Source organism: Protobothrops mucrosquamatus, unplaced genomic scaffold (genome assembly GCF_001527695.2).
Source record: "Protobothrops mucrosquamatus isolate PMUCROS unplaced genomic scaffold, P.Mucros_1.0 scaffold_146, whole genome shotgun sequence".
In the NCBI taxonomy this organism is placed as follows: domain Eukaryota; kingdom Metazoa; phylum Chordata; class Lepidosauria; order Squamata; family Viperidae; genus Protobothrops; species Protobothrops mucrosquamatus.
In genome coordinates this window covers 200,722-217,501 of record NW_015386222.1, presented here as the reverse complement: position 1 = coordinate 217,501, position 16,780 = coordinate 200,722, and the positions used below count along the sequence as shown (strand labels likewise).

The 16,780-nt window shown below is 38.4% G+C and overlaps 2 protein-coding genes across 2 annotated transcripts in view; one reads left to right on the top strand and one right to left on the bottom strand.

The window, feature by feature from the left end:
• Window positions 1-12,390, top strand: part of LOC107290281 — a 34,772-nt gene extending 22,382 nt beyond the window's left edge. The window contains exons 8-16 of the mRNA XM_015819151.1: window positions 625-677; window positions 2,171-2,303; window positions 4,545-4,741; window positions 6,622-6,667; window positions 6,773-6,838; window positions 10,057-10,116; window positions 10,353-10,435; window positions 11,250-11,344; window positions 12,146-12,390. Coding sequence (XP_015674637.1) covers window positions 625-677; window positions 2,171-2,303; window positions 4,545-4,741; window positions 6,622-6,667; window positions 6,773-6,838; window positions 10,057-10,116; window positions 10,353-10,435; window positions 11,250-11,344; window positions 12,146-12,180 — 768 coding nt within the window. The 3' untranslated portion in view covers window positions 12,181-12,390. The remainder of the gene's footprint in view (window positions 1-624; window positions 678-2,170; window positions 2,304-4,544; window positions 4,742-6,621; window positions 6,668-6,772; window positions 6,839-10,056; window positions 10,117-10,352; window positions 10,436-11,249; window positions 11,345-12,145) is intronic.
• A 758-nt stretch (window positions 12,391-13,148) lies between these two features.
• Window positions 13,149-14,962, bottom strand: LOC107290270 (histone H3.3). The gene is made up of 4 exons (XM_015819140.2): window positions 14,809-14,962; window positions 14,188-14,329; window positions 13,734-13,887; window positions 13,149-13,631 (listed from the first exon to the last, which is right to left on the bottom strand). Exons 2-4 carry the CDS (start codon window positions 14,313-14,315, stop codon window positions 13,503-13,505), a joined length of 411 nt encoding a protein of 136 aa, XP_015674626.1. The 5' UTR covers window positions 14,316-14,329; window positions 14,809-14,962; the 3' UTR covers window positions 13,149-13,502.
• Window positions 14,963-16,780: the final 1,818 nt, after the last annotated feature.

Here is a 16,780-nt window from a genome sequence, read left to right as displayed (position 1 = left end):
CACTTCCACTTACCACTTCCTCAGTGTTAGACCTTTTACTAAGCATTCCATTTATCTTTGGGCATGCCTTATTTACAACTTATGTACAACTGTTATCACGCTCAACAACTGTCAACTTTATATAGAACATTTCAAGTGGAAGGTTATCATTTTGTTGTACTGTTTCTCAAAATCAAGTGTACAATAAACCTAATTTCTTACGTTCATGCATTTCTTCTACTAAAGATCACAATTATATTCTGTGCACAAAATATTGCACAAAATATTGTATCTTGCACAAAATATTTCCCAAACTTTATTGTCACCTTATGGAAGAATAAACTCACCACCCAGAGTGAGTAGGCATTTATCTTTCTCTCCAGGCACCCAGAGCTTAAGTGTGCTTTTTTAGTCACATTTTTGTATTATTTTATGATGTTGCTCGTAAAGGGCCCAGAGTCACTGAGGTGAGATAAATGAATAAATTACCTTGCTAGCCTTCATACTTCATCCCATCTAATAGAAGCTACGAGTGGATGTATGTAGAGGCTCTATAGAAGCAAAATGTTCCGTTTTGTCAATGGTTGATTAGCTTGATGACAGAGGATTTCTTTAAATGTGCTACTAACAAATTGTGCTTTCCAGGTGTGCCAGACTTATGAAACTGTCCCCTGCCGAGAATTGGGAATGGTGCTGAGGTAAGATATTTGGCACTATCGCTTTCTGACCCTTGGTTTTAGCAACCATGTTTAATATTTAAATCAAACCTGAAAGTTAGCACTAAGATCCAATCAATAAAACAATTGCTGGATTCATAGATCATACCAAGCTATGATTTTTAATTGTAGTTAATTGAATAAATCACAGTATCTGGGTTCATATACAACAATGACATAATAAACTATGGTTTAGAAATCATAATAGTTCACTAAGCCAAACCGATCCAAATGTTGTGTTTTGGCATACAATGTTAACTTAGTTCTATGTATTCTGCTCAACTTCTGAGATTTCAGTGGACATTGCTGAAAAGGGATATGAAAAAAAAACTACTTGGGTAAAAGTTCAACAAATCATAGAAACTGAGGTTGAAAAACTTTCTCAGGAGAATATAATTGGGCTAGGTACTACTATATTAGCTTGGCTGTTATGAGGTTGAAGAAGCAAGTTTATGAGAATTCCTTGAAAATCAAGTATACATTGTTCAGCATTTTGTTCTTGCAATCTATCTGTCAGATAGATTTGCCCTTTGTAAAGCTTGGACATTATATAAAAGAAGAAACGAATTTGGAAACGAATTTGAGAAAAAAGATGGGAAAGGAGTACTTAATATGTTTCTTGTATGTAAATTACCTCCTCCAAATTATAATTTTTGACCCCTTCCCAATGTAACTTCTTATGTGGTATTTTGAACTTAGTGGTGGGTGAGCTAAACAAAAACATTATAGGCAGGAAGACATTTCCTTCCAAAGTTTTGCTTCTCTGCTCAAAATTAGTGATACAGTATTTTTAACTATTTCCAGAAGATGTATAGGGTATATAGGGTTTATATCTTCACAACTGAACCTCTTTGCAATATCTCAACTTAATGCATTTCCATCAGCAAGTGGTCACAAGGAACTAGACATTTGAACTGGGCCCTCCTCAATTAATTTAGTACATATATCATACCAACTTTCCATTTCCATTCCTTTTCCTTAAAAAACCCCACCTGACATCAGATCTTCATCATAAGGTAATTTCCAGTACAGTATATAACCAGCTTCAGGGTGTTTTGATCTGCATGCCTTAGCACTAACTTTGCTGGCCAGACAAAAGTGTAGTCTAAACCATTCAAACAAAAACCTGCTCTACAAGATCTGGTTTCTCTGCCACTGTCCACTAACAGTTGTTGATGCACAGGCATTTTGATCTAGTTTCCTTTTCCCCTCTTTCCAACATTTTGTAACATCCTTCAGTTTACTAAAATATCTAGGTTTGGAAGAAGGATAAGATTTTGCATGTTGCTGGACCACCTGCATCATTGCCTCTGGGTGGAACTCTCTAGGTCTTTTATGTGTCTTTTGTGACTAATCAGTGTATTATTTTCCTAATGTGCTGTCCCCAACCTCATTATTTTCCCCTCCTTTTGTTTGAGTTTTTAACAATTCAATTCTTGAAGGATAGTTCTATTTTTTTTTCTTTTTTATATCAGGTATTTAAATGGACGGATTTTCATAATAGAAGTGCTTCCAAAGAGCCAGGCAGAAGTGGATGAGGTAGTACTAGTTGGAGATGTCATTGATGAGATAAATGGATCTTCACTAAGGAATGCATGCAATGGACAGGTATGGGAGGGAAAAATATCCTGATTCCTGGAGATGGAAGAGGGAAAGTTGGTGTACTGTCTGCTACTTTGACCTGAAAAGAAATGGAAGAGATGGTTGGGCATTGTTGCTATAGGAACTGTACTGAATAAAAACTCTTGGGTTTGACCTGGAGATCAAGATGAAAAGTCAAGGCGGGAGAGATGTAGAAAGATTGGGAAAGAAAACGTACCAGGTTTTTAAAATCCTTTTCTTTTCACTTTTATGAGATTTCTACTTAAGATTATTATTTAAGATTTCAGGAATGTAAATTTTGGATATTAGTGGTTTATTTAAGGACTAAAGAGTTAAAACAATACCCCACTATTAGCATACTTTCCCATCCCCTCCCCTTCCATATTATCCCTCCATAAGATGACCTTCTATGAGAGTCAACATAGAATGTTCAGATACAAACTTATATGTCTGTTGCATGGAGATCATGAAGACGAATGGGTGGCTTACTTGGAATAGTGATGCTTAGTGTCAATGCACAGATGACTATTTAGTCTACCTTATCTTCCTCAGAACAGATGATTCATTTCTACTCTTATCTCAGGAACAGTCTGCTGAGGCAGAAGGACCAAGACTGTTTTATACAGTATGTAAAAAAAATATGAGAAAAAAGAGAGAGGGCACCTGTCATAGCCACTTTGGAATAATGGTCCTTAGCATTACAAAACATAACAAATAACAATTAAAATGAAGTGTGGATAAAGAATGTGTCATCTCTAGAACTTTTTAAAGGAAGAGAAGATTTAAAAAAATCATCCAATCTTGTCTGAAGTACCTATCACTCTCAAATGGTTATGTACAATTCTGTAAAGCAAAAAAAAAATAAAATACATATAGAAGCTTGTCTTAGGAGGTATGATCACACCTTGTTGCAATTTGTTTTTACTAAGAGCCAATTTTAATTCTTTGAGTATAACTATATGTAGGCAAAACAGCATCTTCCCATTTTAAAAAATAGACAATGGTGGGACTGCGCTATTTGCAGAAGTATTAAAAACAAAAGTCTTTAGAAACAAAAACTATTATCAGGGAAGGACACTCTAAAACAGACCATCAAGGATATACAGTGGATGAATCCAGAATGCTGACAGATCCTGAGAAAGAAAATTGATGGCGAAAGGGAAAGGATGAAAAATGTGAATGAGCTTCCTGGAAGGTAATAGGAACTGAAGCACTCCACACCACAACATTTTACTGAAGAATCTGTTAGTGATCCATATATTATATTACAGAGCCAGTTTTGATGTAGTGTTGAAGGTGCTAGGCCTCTCTTAGTTATGAAAGCCAAGTGGGTGACTTTGAATCAGTCAATCTCTCTCAGCCTAACCCACCTCACAGAGTTATTGTTATTGGGGGGGGGGGGCAGGCAGATCTATTAATATGTTTTCCATCTTGACTTATACATGAAAAAGGTGGCATAAACTAATAATCCTTGATGCATGTTAAAAATGCACCAATTGGAAAAGAACACAAAGTATTAATATCTGAAAAATCTAAATTGAAAGACTATGGCATAAGCTGGCCATAGTAATCCCAGTGGTTATTGGCACACAGGTGCCATACCAAAAGATCTTGGATGCCACATAGAAGCTCTGTGTGTTGACAAAATTTTCACCTGTAGGTTATAAAGGGTCACATGGTTTGAATCCACATACAATCTATATTAATACATTACTGTACAACATCCTAGCTTATTGGGAAGAACGTAATGTGTCTGGATGTTGACACCAACTAACGAACTGGCAGCTGTGATTTCATGTTGGATATATAATAATACTCATCGGCCAATTGCAAAAGGCAGCTTTATTTGGAACAGCATAGATGCTGTGACAGTACCTTTCATATCATTAAATAACAATATCTGCCTATCCCAGGTCCTTGAGAAGGACTCAATAGGTGAATAAAAATGCCAAATCCAAGCTAAACATTTGTTGGCTGTGGGATTCACCATAATAGGAATATGCTAGTGAAGGACATGTTAACTCTTATGTGCTCTGTGATAATAACTGAGATACTGTGCTATGATTTCTAATCACTAGGAAAATACACAATAAGTTAAGCTTCACTGACATATCCTAGTAGTAATCAGAGTGACCATTTAGATCAGCTTTCCCTGGATCCAGATTTATTACAAGGACAGGGAATAACTAATCTAATGGATGATGTTAGGAGGCCCTTGCTGATCATCCATTTATCTGTTCATTGCAGGCTGGTTCAGTACTGCAGAAGCTGAAAGGCAAGCCACTAAGCTTTCGCCTAATCCGGTGGAAATGGCACGATGGAGGAATGTACAAGCCATTGTTGCCCTATCTAAAAGTTCTCAGAGAAAAAATCCCCAGCTTCCAACTCCAGCATGAGCACAAACCTAAAGAAGAGAATGAGGAGCGAAGTTTGCAAGGAGGCAGGTAGTGGCTGCTCAGGATTATTATGAAAACAAAAGTGTGGCAGATTTTCACAAGTCCTACCTTATCACCACTGGTTGGGTGCATAGGTCATTCCCCCAAATCTAACCCACCGATCCTTCAGCTGTTGCAGTTTGCAGTCTCTAGTCTGAGAGGCAATCCTGGAAGGGAGCCAGCCTCTTTCAAATGTCAGACAAAGGGTGGGGGACACACATACTTTTGAATATCCCTCCTGAAACAGAAGTCCAGCAGATCTCACAAACCTCATTTCTGGTGGCTACAGAAAACATAATAGAGTTATAGGTTGCCTGAACTGAATCATCAGCAGATTGTAGATGCATTAGGAGAGTGCTATGGGGAATCTTTTGTTTTACGAGTGGGTTTTCCCTATGGGTGCTATGACTCATGGTTTGGCTACCTGTTACAATAAAGGTAGTAGATTTGGAATAAAGGTGGAAAACAGTCTTTAATTGAGGTGGACCACTTATGGTCAGATTCAGATTTCTTTGTGCTATCATTTGCCGTAGGCAGAGCAAAGTAATGCCTTGTGGCGTTTGTAAGACCACATACACAATTTCTTTTGAGTGCAGAAACAGAATTAGATTTAGAGAAGACATTATAATATATGCATTGTTCTCTTATAAAGCTGCATCAACTGTGACAGGAAAGTCATAGAAGCATTAGTAAATGTTGGAGAATAGCCAGCTAATGGTCAAACCAGCCGAGGAAATTCTATTCTATTGCTTAAAACAATTTTTTTCAGCCTGTTCTCATACAAGCTGCTGCTTTAGCACCCTTATGGTGTAAAGGAGATCTTCCTCCTGGAAGTACAAGATTCAGTGGAAGGGAAATGTTTTGCATTGTGGAATGTGAATGGCACAGGTGTGTTTATATGGCTTATTCCCTATATAACGTATCCCAAACTGGGATAGATCAACTTCTTCCATTCACCATTTTCATCTATTATTATAGAGAAAACTAATAATGCAGGTTTGCATTTCTCAGTCACATGTGTGGCGTGCCATCTAGGTTTTACTCAGCTGCCTAGTATAAATTTGCTGGTGATGATTATAGCCCAGCTCTCTGGAAGTGTTGGGGATGCAGTTGTGAATCCTGGGAATTGCGAGTTGAATACTAAATAAATATATTTTTAGTGGCAATATACAAAATTAATTTAGTGGAACGCACCTCCCTTCCTGAAATAGGGACGAACTCCGTGAAAACTAGGTAGTAGAACAGAGCTGTCCATGTAGGTGCCTGCCCTGAAGCAAAAGAGTGGAGAATCTCAACCGATCATTTCCTGGACTTCAGAGATTTGAGTTCATATCTCAGCAATAAAAACAATATTTTGGATTACTTAATACTCTCTTTCTCTCATTATTTGAGTATATGTCTATGATTCAGGCTGGGCAAAGATCCGCTCCCATAATATCAGACACCACTCATCTTTTAACAGTTTTTAGTAGTCATCCACTATATCGTTTTTGCTGTTCTTATTATTTAATAGTTATTATCATCTGTATTTATATGTTTTACCTTAACTGATCAATCAATATAAGAGGAGTCCTATTAACATATATATGTCCTTCTTAGAAAAACAGGGCTTCGGGTTTCTGTCTTGATGATACTAAGACCATTTGATTGCATGATTAATGAGACATGATGCCTACTTAGTAGTAGAACTACTCTTCCTCTGCTGTCAGCAAGGAGTACTGAAACGAGAGGCTGGGGAAACAAGCGTAGCTCTTCAGTCCTAACTTCTGTGAAGGCAAAGAATTTCTCTTTGCTTTTGGAACTTTTTCACACGCTGCATCTTGATTGTGAAAATAAAGAAACTGTACACAGATTTCTTGAACTAACTGTTTAATCTCATTTCTCCATAGACTCCTGTACAATTTGCGGTACTTAGGCCAGGCCAATGTAGGGAAGGTGAGACTATGTTTCTAAAGAGAAAAAGGGGTTTGTTCAGTTTTCAGTAGTACTCTGCATTTTTCTCACTTTTTTTTTCTTTTCATCTCTTGGTTTCTTTTCCAGTATGGAGGCAAAGAGATACTAGACGTAGGCATACCCATGGTGTTAGATAAGCATTTACCACAGCAGGTAAGATTCATGCTGGGAATAAGAGATGAATGTTTATCAAACTACTTTCTTTTCCTCTTAAATCATTATTTTAAATTACGCTTTTTAAATAAAGAAGCAGATTGAATGTTGATCACTACAGCCCATTGTGATGGCAGTCTTGATAATTTAATTAATAAAGCCAATAGGAATTTAGGTGATAGGGTTATTTGAAATGAGAAAACAGCACAGGTGATAAGGCTTATATTTTAGATAAAAACCTATTTCTGTGCAACACATTCTGTAATCCTTAGGTCTCTGAGTTAAAGACAGAATGTGGCTGAACTTTTGTTTTTAATAGGAAATGCTTTGAGAAGTGCCATTTAAGTCATGGCAGGTATCAGAATTTTGTAGATTAGAACTAGTAGAAATCCACTGTTTGAGGCAGATATAGACAAATGCCCATTTTGCAACACATTTACTGACTGAACACCTCAATGACCTTTTTTTTCCATTGAGAAATAGTTCATGAAGGCATGAAAATATTTAAGCCGATAGGGGGAAGTTGGTCCCACTGAAGCTCAGTTATGGATTCTATTCTGTTGCATGATGGTGAGTTCATCCCAATACATTTAGCAACTCATCTTCATGCAAGTGAATTTCTTATAGCTGCAGATCAAAAAAAAAGTCCTTTCATTCAGCAATGATATAATGTCATACAGTCGTTGAATAAAACATCATAAGTCGAGGACCATCTGCACAATAAAATAGAATTAGCTCATCAGGTTGTGATTCTTACTTGGTTTACCCCATGAGGCTGACCATATACTTTAAAAGCCTCTGTCATGGTTGCAAGCAAGATGGCTAATCCCCTCATCTCCCAGTGCTCAAACCTGCAGAAAATTGCTGGCCTGTGATCTCTCACACAGCGAGCAGCCATCTGGAACACATGTGGCGATTGCTCATCTTCTCTTTATCTGGAGGAGGAGGAGGAGGTTCTCAGGAACCGGTCTAGTCACAAGTTGTTTGACCTTAGCCATGATCATCTATTCTACTTTTGGAGAGCTGACTTCAGTTTGCCATACTTCTCCCAGAAGTGTGAGGAGGAGAAGAAAAAGGTCTTATGAGATGAATAGGAGAAACCTGGTGTCCCTCTCCCCTCTTCTCCTACAAAGCCGTGCAATCTCCCACCTGCTGATATTTCCAATTTCTTTCCTCCGTTTATATAACCATGCAGCTGCTGCCATATTTGAATCCAGTGCAGCATACCCAACCTGGCCCTCTCCCCATCTTCACCTAACTTTCTTCACTATGCACTTTGCCCCTCTCTTTGATTTTTTTTTAACCATTAGACACTGTCATCTGGCTGCCCCTCTTTTTTCCATAATCTTCCCAGCACCGTATCTCTCCTTTCCTGCTGCTTGTCATCCCTGAACACATCTTCCAGAATGTGTATGTTATCAGGTTCATGCCTGGAAAAAACATCTGGGTTTGAGACTGGACACAGACTGCTCAGTCCTGGCTGGTCTAGGGCAGTACATGCATGGAATGTTTTGCATAGAGCTAGCTCTCAAATCACAACTGTGATGGTGCCTGCCCATTACGGCTGTAAGTTGTGATGGTCTTAAAGCGAATCATCATGTGACCAAACCCAATTTTACAGCCTTTTTTTGTGGTGGTCATTAAGAGAACACAGCAGTTGTTAAGTGAACACAGTGGTTGTAAAGTGAATTCCTCAGTCCTAAAGTGGATGTTGCAGTCATAAAGCAAATGTTGGGGTTGTTAAATGAGCCCATTGTTCGCTATGGGATATTCTTGCCCCAAATTAGAAGTAAACACCACTTTTGGCCAAACATGTTGTAAGTTGTGGTTATGTGACCGTGGGATGCTGCAGACAGCCATAAATACAGGCTGGTTGCCAAGCACTCAAAATGAAGTTATGTGACTCGGGGGTGGGGAGGACTGCCATTAGAACTTTGGAACTGGATTGTAAGTATTTTCTGGGGGGGTGGTTGTCTGTCATGATTTGAAATATTTGCTAAGAGACCCATTGCAAGTTGAGGACTACCTGTGTGTCCCTGTTTTCGTTCAGTATTCCTTTTTTCCCTGGTTTTGAAATGTTCTAAGAAACATAAATCTAGGTCACTCTGGCAATGTTACACAGCCAAATCCATCAAATATATGTAATCTTGAAGATTTTTCTGCTATCAGAAAGAACTGCAGAACTCTTAACAAGTAGAATATGTTTACATTATCCCAGCCAGAGTTTATCATGGTGGAAATGTACCCAAAACATCTAAAGATGCTAAATTGCCTGTTCCTGGTTTACTTGTAATTTAAGTGATGGCTGGCTTTGGCAGCCAGTGTTAAGCTGGACTGGCTTGTTCAACTTGTCTCACCCAAATATTATAGCTATGGCAATGCAAGTTGCTCACTTGCCTGTGCGTTTTTGTAATGATCTAGATAACAAATCAACACAAACATTCAATTTTTGCTCTGCCATCTTAGAGATATGGCAGAAATGTGATTAGGTGCCTATTAACACCACTGAGCAGGCATAAAAAAGACATTTTTCCAGTCTACGTGTTGCTCTTGTTTAGCTGAAATATTAATAAATAATAGCTCTCTCGGGTGCATCAGAATGGTTTTTAAAGGCCTAATGGGAACATTTTGCTCTATATCAGGTCGAAAGGTAAAGTGAAGCCAATAGGCCAGGGGTAGGCAACCTTGGCTCTTTTATGACTCGTGGACTTCAACTCCCAGAATTCCTGAGCCAGCTTGGCTCAGCTTGGAAACCTCTCCCTTTCCCCTCAGCATGGCTGGCTCAGGAATTCTGGGAGTTGAAGTCCACGAGTCATAAAAGAGCCAAGGTTGCCTACCCCTGCAATAGGCCAAACTTCATCACTTTCTTTGACTAAGGTTGCCATGGTTGAATATGTAATAACTGAAACTACTATACATTGCATATACCAGTAGATAGAACTGTTTAAAGTCATACTGTTGCATTAATGAAACGTTGAAAGGATTGGTTTTAATTTTTTTTCCAGATACCTGCAGAAATGATTGCATTAGCTCTTTAAATGGTAAATTCACTGATCTGTAAAGTGATTCAGTTGAAGCTATGTTGCTATGATGTTGTCTGGGTGGAAGGAAAAAACAGGAAAAGAAAATTGGAAACACAGCAGGTCCAATTTTACGTTTCTGTTAGGGAACTTTGTCACTTACTACCATTATTAACAGTTGTAATATTATTTCATCAGGAAATCTTATTTGATGTCAAAGAAACTGAAGTAATTATTCAACACAAAACAACTTCAAAGGTTAGAATGTTTGTTTGCTGACTGTGCTTGATCATGCCCTCTCAATAATTTATTGCATTTACTTTTTATAATCTGGGCAATGCACACTTAAAATAGACACTGGAAGTGTTTCTAAGGGTTGTTATTTTTAATGTTAGATCTAATCTTTATTTTGTTTTGATTAATATTCAATAAAAATAATTCCAAAAAATGAACTTTTGACCAATGCCTTAACTGAGAATTGTTGCCATTTTCAGGTTCTTTTCCGTTATTCTTATACAGACATTTCCTGCGTGGGACGCCGTCTGGATAGCAATAATTTCTTTGCTTTTTGTAGCTTGTAAGTTTCATTTTGAAAAACCATCTATACACATGGTGACATTTCAGGATCATATTTACCAGTCCCAGTAATCATGTAGTAGTGGTGGCGGTGGTAGTAATTTTTAGTGTAGGCAGTATCCGTCAATTGCATTCAAATGCTTCAGTGTGTCCTTTACTAACAATATAGGAATCTTAAGGAATACCTTATTAGACTTTGTGAATCATGCTGATTAGCATGTTCTACCAAAGTTTGTGTGATTAAATATTCCCTTCCACATAGAATGTTATCTTGAATACATTGGATTGTTGATAAACTAGCTTATATCCAAGATGAATTAGGTTACCTGCATGAAAGAACCAAGTAATCCATTTTATTGATAGCCTGGTTTGTCAGTTAGACCAGTGGTTCTCAACCTTTTTAATGCCGCGACCCCCAACTGGTCGTAAGTCGAGGACTAAACCGGTCGTAAGTCGAGGACTACCCAACCGGTTGTAAGTCGGGGACTTTCCCTGCCCGGGAACGCCACACATGCGTGGTTCCGCCCCCTGCGCCTGCCGAGGCATAGCTGGCAAGCGGCAGAGACGGAGCAGGCCAACCACCAGCTGGCCCAGCTCAAGGGAGGCAAGGGACCCGCCGGAAAAGGGGAAAAAAATGGCGGACAGCCTTGCTTGGCAACCCCCGTGAAATGGTCGAACGACCCCAAATGGGGTCGCGACCCATAGGTTGAGAACCACTGAGTTAGACCATTAGAGGAATGCTATATGTATGGGCGATGAATCATATGCTATCTTAAATGTACTGCTTATCTAAAGTTACCATCTTTACTTTATAGAGCTTCACCCGACTCTCCAGAAGATAGCACTTTTGATTGCCTAGTTTTTGAATCAAATTCTGAAGAGGAAAGTGAGGAAATCATCAAACGGATTGGTAAGGAATACGTTTTGGAATACACGTTGTAGTAAAGACTATTGTATTCTATTAAGGTTTCTGTATTACTCTATACTTCAGCTGCATTTTCTTATATCTCTTCTGCATTAGGCATTCTCCAGAATATGTGGGTTGGGATGGGCAGTCCTGTTGTATTAATGAAATTCTGCTAAGTCGACCCAGTTATGGCCCAAATATATACAGTATAAAGCTCATAGTTCTTTGATATCACTTTGGTTAGGCTTTCTAACTAATCCATTCTTACATTTCAGTTTCCTCAATAAAGGGGTAATGGCTTAAGAAATAAAAAAGTAGACCAAGGCAGCATAGTAACATAATACAGCCCTATAATATTTGATGTCTGAAGATTTTGAAACTTGTATCAATTTGTTTCATTCACTTTTGGACTAAACATCCCTAGAACTAAAATCCAAAATGTCCTTTAGATAGATAAGGTTCTTAAACAATAGCACTTAGCATGACTTATATACCACTTCACAGTGCTTTAAAGCCCTAAGCGGTTTACAGAGTCAGCCCATTGCCCCCAACAATCTGGCTCCTCATTTTACTGACCTAGGAAGGATGGAAGGCTGAGTCAACCTTGAGCCCTTGAGACTCAAACTGCCAAACTGCTGGCAGCCAGAAGTAGCTGCAGTACTGCATTCTAACCACTGCGCCACCACGCAGTGCTAGCAACTACACATCTAGCATTATTAAAGTATTTATGAATATAGCAATAAGCTATCTGTGATGTATCCAAAAAATAATTCCGGACATGACAAACTGTGTTTGTTTCTTTAGCTGCTGGATTTAAACATACAGAGTGGTTTGTCTGACAGATGTGATGCTCTGCCGCTGGGCTTCTATCTACTTTTGGAGCCTCAATGGCCTGCTAAAGTTTAATATCAATCAGTGATATCTTGATGGGTCAACTCTTGGATTATGGAGTCGCTTGGCACAGATTAAAATTCTGTCCAGATGTAATTGTTCTAGATAAATGGAAATGCTTTTTTCAAATGTTTACATTGTCAATTTTCAAAATGGAATAAAATCAAGCTGAAGCAATAGATTGTTTGCATAAGGTAGCGTATCTTCGCCGAAAACAAGACCAGTTTGATGGAACAAGTCAAATAACTGAGCAGTTTCTCAGCAGGCAACTTTGCAATTTTCATTAAATTTAAAATACCCATTATGGATCACCCAACAAGTAGGGCAGAATCTTAAAACAATCTGTAAACTTATATTCTCAAACAATGGGTTGAAATACCTGGAACAGCTTATTGTTTTAAGAGGCAGCACAGAAAGCTGGACTCCTAGTTTCATTTCCATGAGTCACCTAATTAGTCTAGAAACAAGGCTGAAATAATTTTGTAAGCTAAGAACTTGAGTAGCATTTCCTAGTTTCTATATTATTCTGAAAACATAAACAGACAAAATCAGAAAGATTATTCACTGACTTGTTACATAATTGCTGGAAACTATTACTGCGATTGGGGATAAATACAAAGCATAAACATGCTTCAACTTGATTTAAGCATAAACCCAAGTAGAAATGCTACGTTTCCCACAACAATGACAGGACTCATGTGAATGTAAAACATTTAATTTAAAAATGTTGACACTACAATATATAAAATAGCTATTATAAATGCACATAGTGTATTCTATAGCTGCCAGGTTTACGTTTTTAGGAAACTGTAAGTTACACTGTGGTTAAGACTTGTATTTTATCCCTCAGAAAGTCCACATTCTGTCACAGTGATGTATGGTCAGACTTAACAGCCCCAATTTGTTAAACACTTGAATCAAGTTATAACCAGTTTTATTGCAAAAGGACCCTGTACACATTTATATCAATTCTAGTACCTTACAATTTTAGCTACCCAACAAGTCATTAACATACAGAAACATGCATGAAAAGCAAGAAAGATCACCCATCCCTTCTGCATATTAGCAACTTGTCACTATTGAGCAACAGGGCTCACATCACTGAGTTTTATGTGAACAGTCACTGTTAGCATTCATCCTGAGTGAAAGATGGAATGACTTAAGTACAAATGTAACATATTATAAACAATTTCATACAAAAAAAGTCACAAATTGAAACCAAAGTATTTTACAGAATTTACTACAAAACACCATAAAAACTGCTTCCTTTTTAAGCCCTCTCTCCCCGTATCCTACGAGCCAACTGGATGTCTTTGGGCATAATGGTAACTCTCTTGGCATGGATGGCACAGAGATTTGTGTCTTCAAACAGACCCACCAGATAGGCTTCACTAGCCTCCTATATGAAAGATAAAAAAGATATTGGTTAGACATTAACCTATAGGGACACATTATTCCTTTCCCCACATAATAGAACAGCAGTACTCGAATAGGTTTATACCTGCAGTGCACCAATGGCTGCGCTCTGGAACCTTAAGTCTGTCTTGAAATCTTGGGCAATCTCCCTTACGAGTCTCTGAAATGGAAGTTTGCGAATCAAAAGTTCTGTTGACTTTTGGTAACGGCGAATCTCACGCAGTGCCACAGTACCAGGTCTGAAGATGAAAGAAAAAAGTAAGGCAATCTGTTCATAGAATATAACAATTCCAGGAAGTTTCTAAGTAGACGTCTTTCAAAACAGTTTCAACGAAGTAAAAAAAACACAAAAATACACTACAGACTGGGCACCGACAACAGCTCTCAAGACATTTATAGTTAAAGGCTTAACACAAAAATCACAGTAACAGAAGCTAACTTTGTTACAACATACACCACTCCCTTCTAATCCTTTTATTTCCAGAGATTAGCTTGGCCGTTGTCCTAAAATACACATTCCAGGATTGTCGCCTTATTACCTGTAGCGATGAGGTTTCTTGACTCCACCAGTAGAGGGGGCGCTTTTCCTCGCAGCTTTAGTAGCCAGCTGTTTACGTGGAGCTTTGCCACCAGTGGATTTACGGGCAGTCTGCTTGGTACGGGCCATTTTCCTTTACTCTTCTGAAAGAGAAAATAAATGCGATGGACGACGCGGCAGCTTTCTCAAGATTCCCGAACGTCGATCCGGACTAAGCAGGCTTTCCGGCACTTCAGCGTCCACCCATCTATTCGTGATTCGTGCTCATCTTGCCCGAGGCGGAAGCGCTTTGGCGGGAGGGGGAACGGCAGCGGCAGATGTCGGGAGTCGTCCTCCGTGCGGGCACAGGGCCAAGGAGGTTCAGCCCGCGCGGCGCAACGCCCGGAACCGCTCTCTCCTGCTTGCCCACGCGCGATGCTGGAGAGGGAGCCCGACTTCGTTCCCAGCACCGATAACCACCGCCGACATTAAGTCTCCGGCCCTCCCTTAGCAGCGGACACAGAACAAAGCGGCCTTCCACGTCTTCCTCCACCCATTTGTCACAAAATTTGCTCCCCAAAGCACGGGAACCCTTTCTTTTCCCCAGTCTCATTGTCCCCTCTCGCTCCCAGCCGAAACTCACCTCTTTTAGGAACAAATCCTTTTTAAAAAACACTTCCGCTGTAAGTACACAAATAGTACGCACTGCACACCCTCCGAGGAAACCTTAACTGTCTCCTCCCTCTGCTGGGACGCTGCCTTTATAGAGGGAGGGAACCTTAAACGTCATGACATCACAATACATACACGCAACGCGCGGAGCTATTGGCATCTACTTTCGCCGGCGCCATGACGTTAACTGATACAAAGACAGTTTCCCCGCATCCCGCACGCGATTGGATGAAAGCTCGAAACCCGATTGGTTGTTAAAGTTGCACGCTGATTGGCTATCGTGGGCTGGAGCAAACCAATTACAACTGCAGTGAAGCTGGTGATTCTGATTGGACAATAGAAAACATGGTTTGGATCCTACTTTTTGTTGCAAAGCTCTACAATGGAAAGTCAATGGGAAAGAAAAGCAGCCCGTTCTGAGTGTCCTGGACTCAATGGGGAGGGCAAATTAGAGAAAACACAGCCTGGCAAATACGAAGGGAATGTGAAATGGTAGCAGAGGTAGGAGGACGTAGTTGACTATACCTGACGTTCATTTGCCATCATATCAAATTTCATTTTTCAAAGTTTCTTTATGTTTACCTATAAATAAGGAACATTTATAAAGTTCAGTTATCAACAGTACACAAACCACAATTTTTCATTTCATTTGCCTAATACTTTTTAACATAACAACATATACCAAAGTTTCTTAATTCATTTTTAAAGAAATAACATGAAACATAGAACTGGTTTATATGATATAAATATTTTATTAGCAAAACGAACAGACTATTATCTAGTTTTCATGATCAAATAACCATGTATAATGGCATGCTGCATATTTACAAAATGTAAAATGACAAAAAAACTGATGTCAGTTTGATTACAAAGAATCTAGATTCTAGAATGACAGTTGGCTGTTGCACGTAAAGTACAACATTGATAGTGTATTTTAGATATAAAATGCATACCAAGTTCAATTTGACAAGTTTGGTCTAGCGGGTAAGGCACCAGCTAGAAACCGGGAGACTATGGATTCTAGTTCCACCTTAACCATGAAAGCTGTCTGGATGATTTTGGACCTGTCATATATAAATACATGCATGTAACTGTCTATTAGAACTCAAAACTATATTTTTAAAAATGTAATTATGTAGCATTTATGGATCCTATGGCTAATTTCTAACCACGTACAGAACCTGGGTACAAATTAATAATTATGTTATTTTTAAATTAGGTTAACAAAGCAGAAAAGAAACTACTAGTATGCTTGTCAATGAATTCACAATTTTATTTGTTTTGGCATTATTACTAAACTGAGAATGCTTCTCCACAAAACATATTTGTAATGCACAATCAGCCAGATTTTTTAAAAAACAACAATAGATACTGTTGTACAATCAGATTTGAAGTTAGAAAAAAATGGATATAATAATCTTATTTCCATTCACATACAGAATATAAATATACTGCCAATATACTGTCAGTTTACAAAGTACTAAATATGGTATAAAACAATACCAACCATAATTACATTTTTAAATGTAGATAAATACAATTAATTTTAAGCAACATACATTATTATAGAACCAGCACAGGCAACCTATAACCTTCCAGATGCTCTCATGAATTATCTATTCTTTATTTATAGGACCATTTTAATATTTCATTTTGCCATGATAAATCTGTTTGATCAATCAGTGTATTGTAAGATATATAATGAATAGGAGTTCTTTATCCCATCTAATTAAAATTTTAAACCCTTGCCATTTCTGCAGTGTTTTTTGGTTAAATGTGACTATTTAGCAACAGGTGAATTAAATAGTGGAACATCTGGGCAATGTTTGTAAGAAAGAGATGGGGGTTTCCACTATAACCAATTTAATTTGTAACAATGTTAAAATTCTTATTCGGATAAAACAATGTTCTATCCAGCCAAACCATAATCCTATGCTCATAGA

Bases quoted from the DNA above. Each gene is read 5' to 3' on its own strand.
- LOC107290270 (XM_015819140.2), bottom strand. From the start codon at position 14,315: ATGGCCCGTACCAAGCAGACTGCCCGTAAATCCACTGGTGGCAAAGCT. The intron at 13,888-14,187 runs GTAATAAGGCGA...TTTCATCTTCAG, and splicing joins AAGAAACCTCATCGCTACAG to ACCTGGTACTGTGGCACTGC. The intron at 13,632-13,733 runs GTATAAACCTAT...TCTTTCATATAG, and splicing joins CAGCCATTGGTGCACTGCAG to GAGGCTAGTGAAGCCTATCT.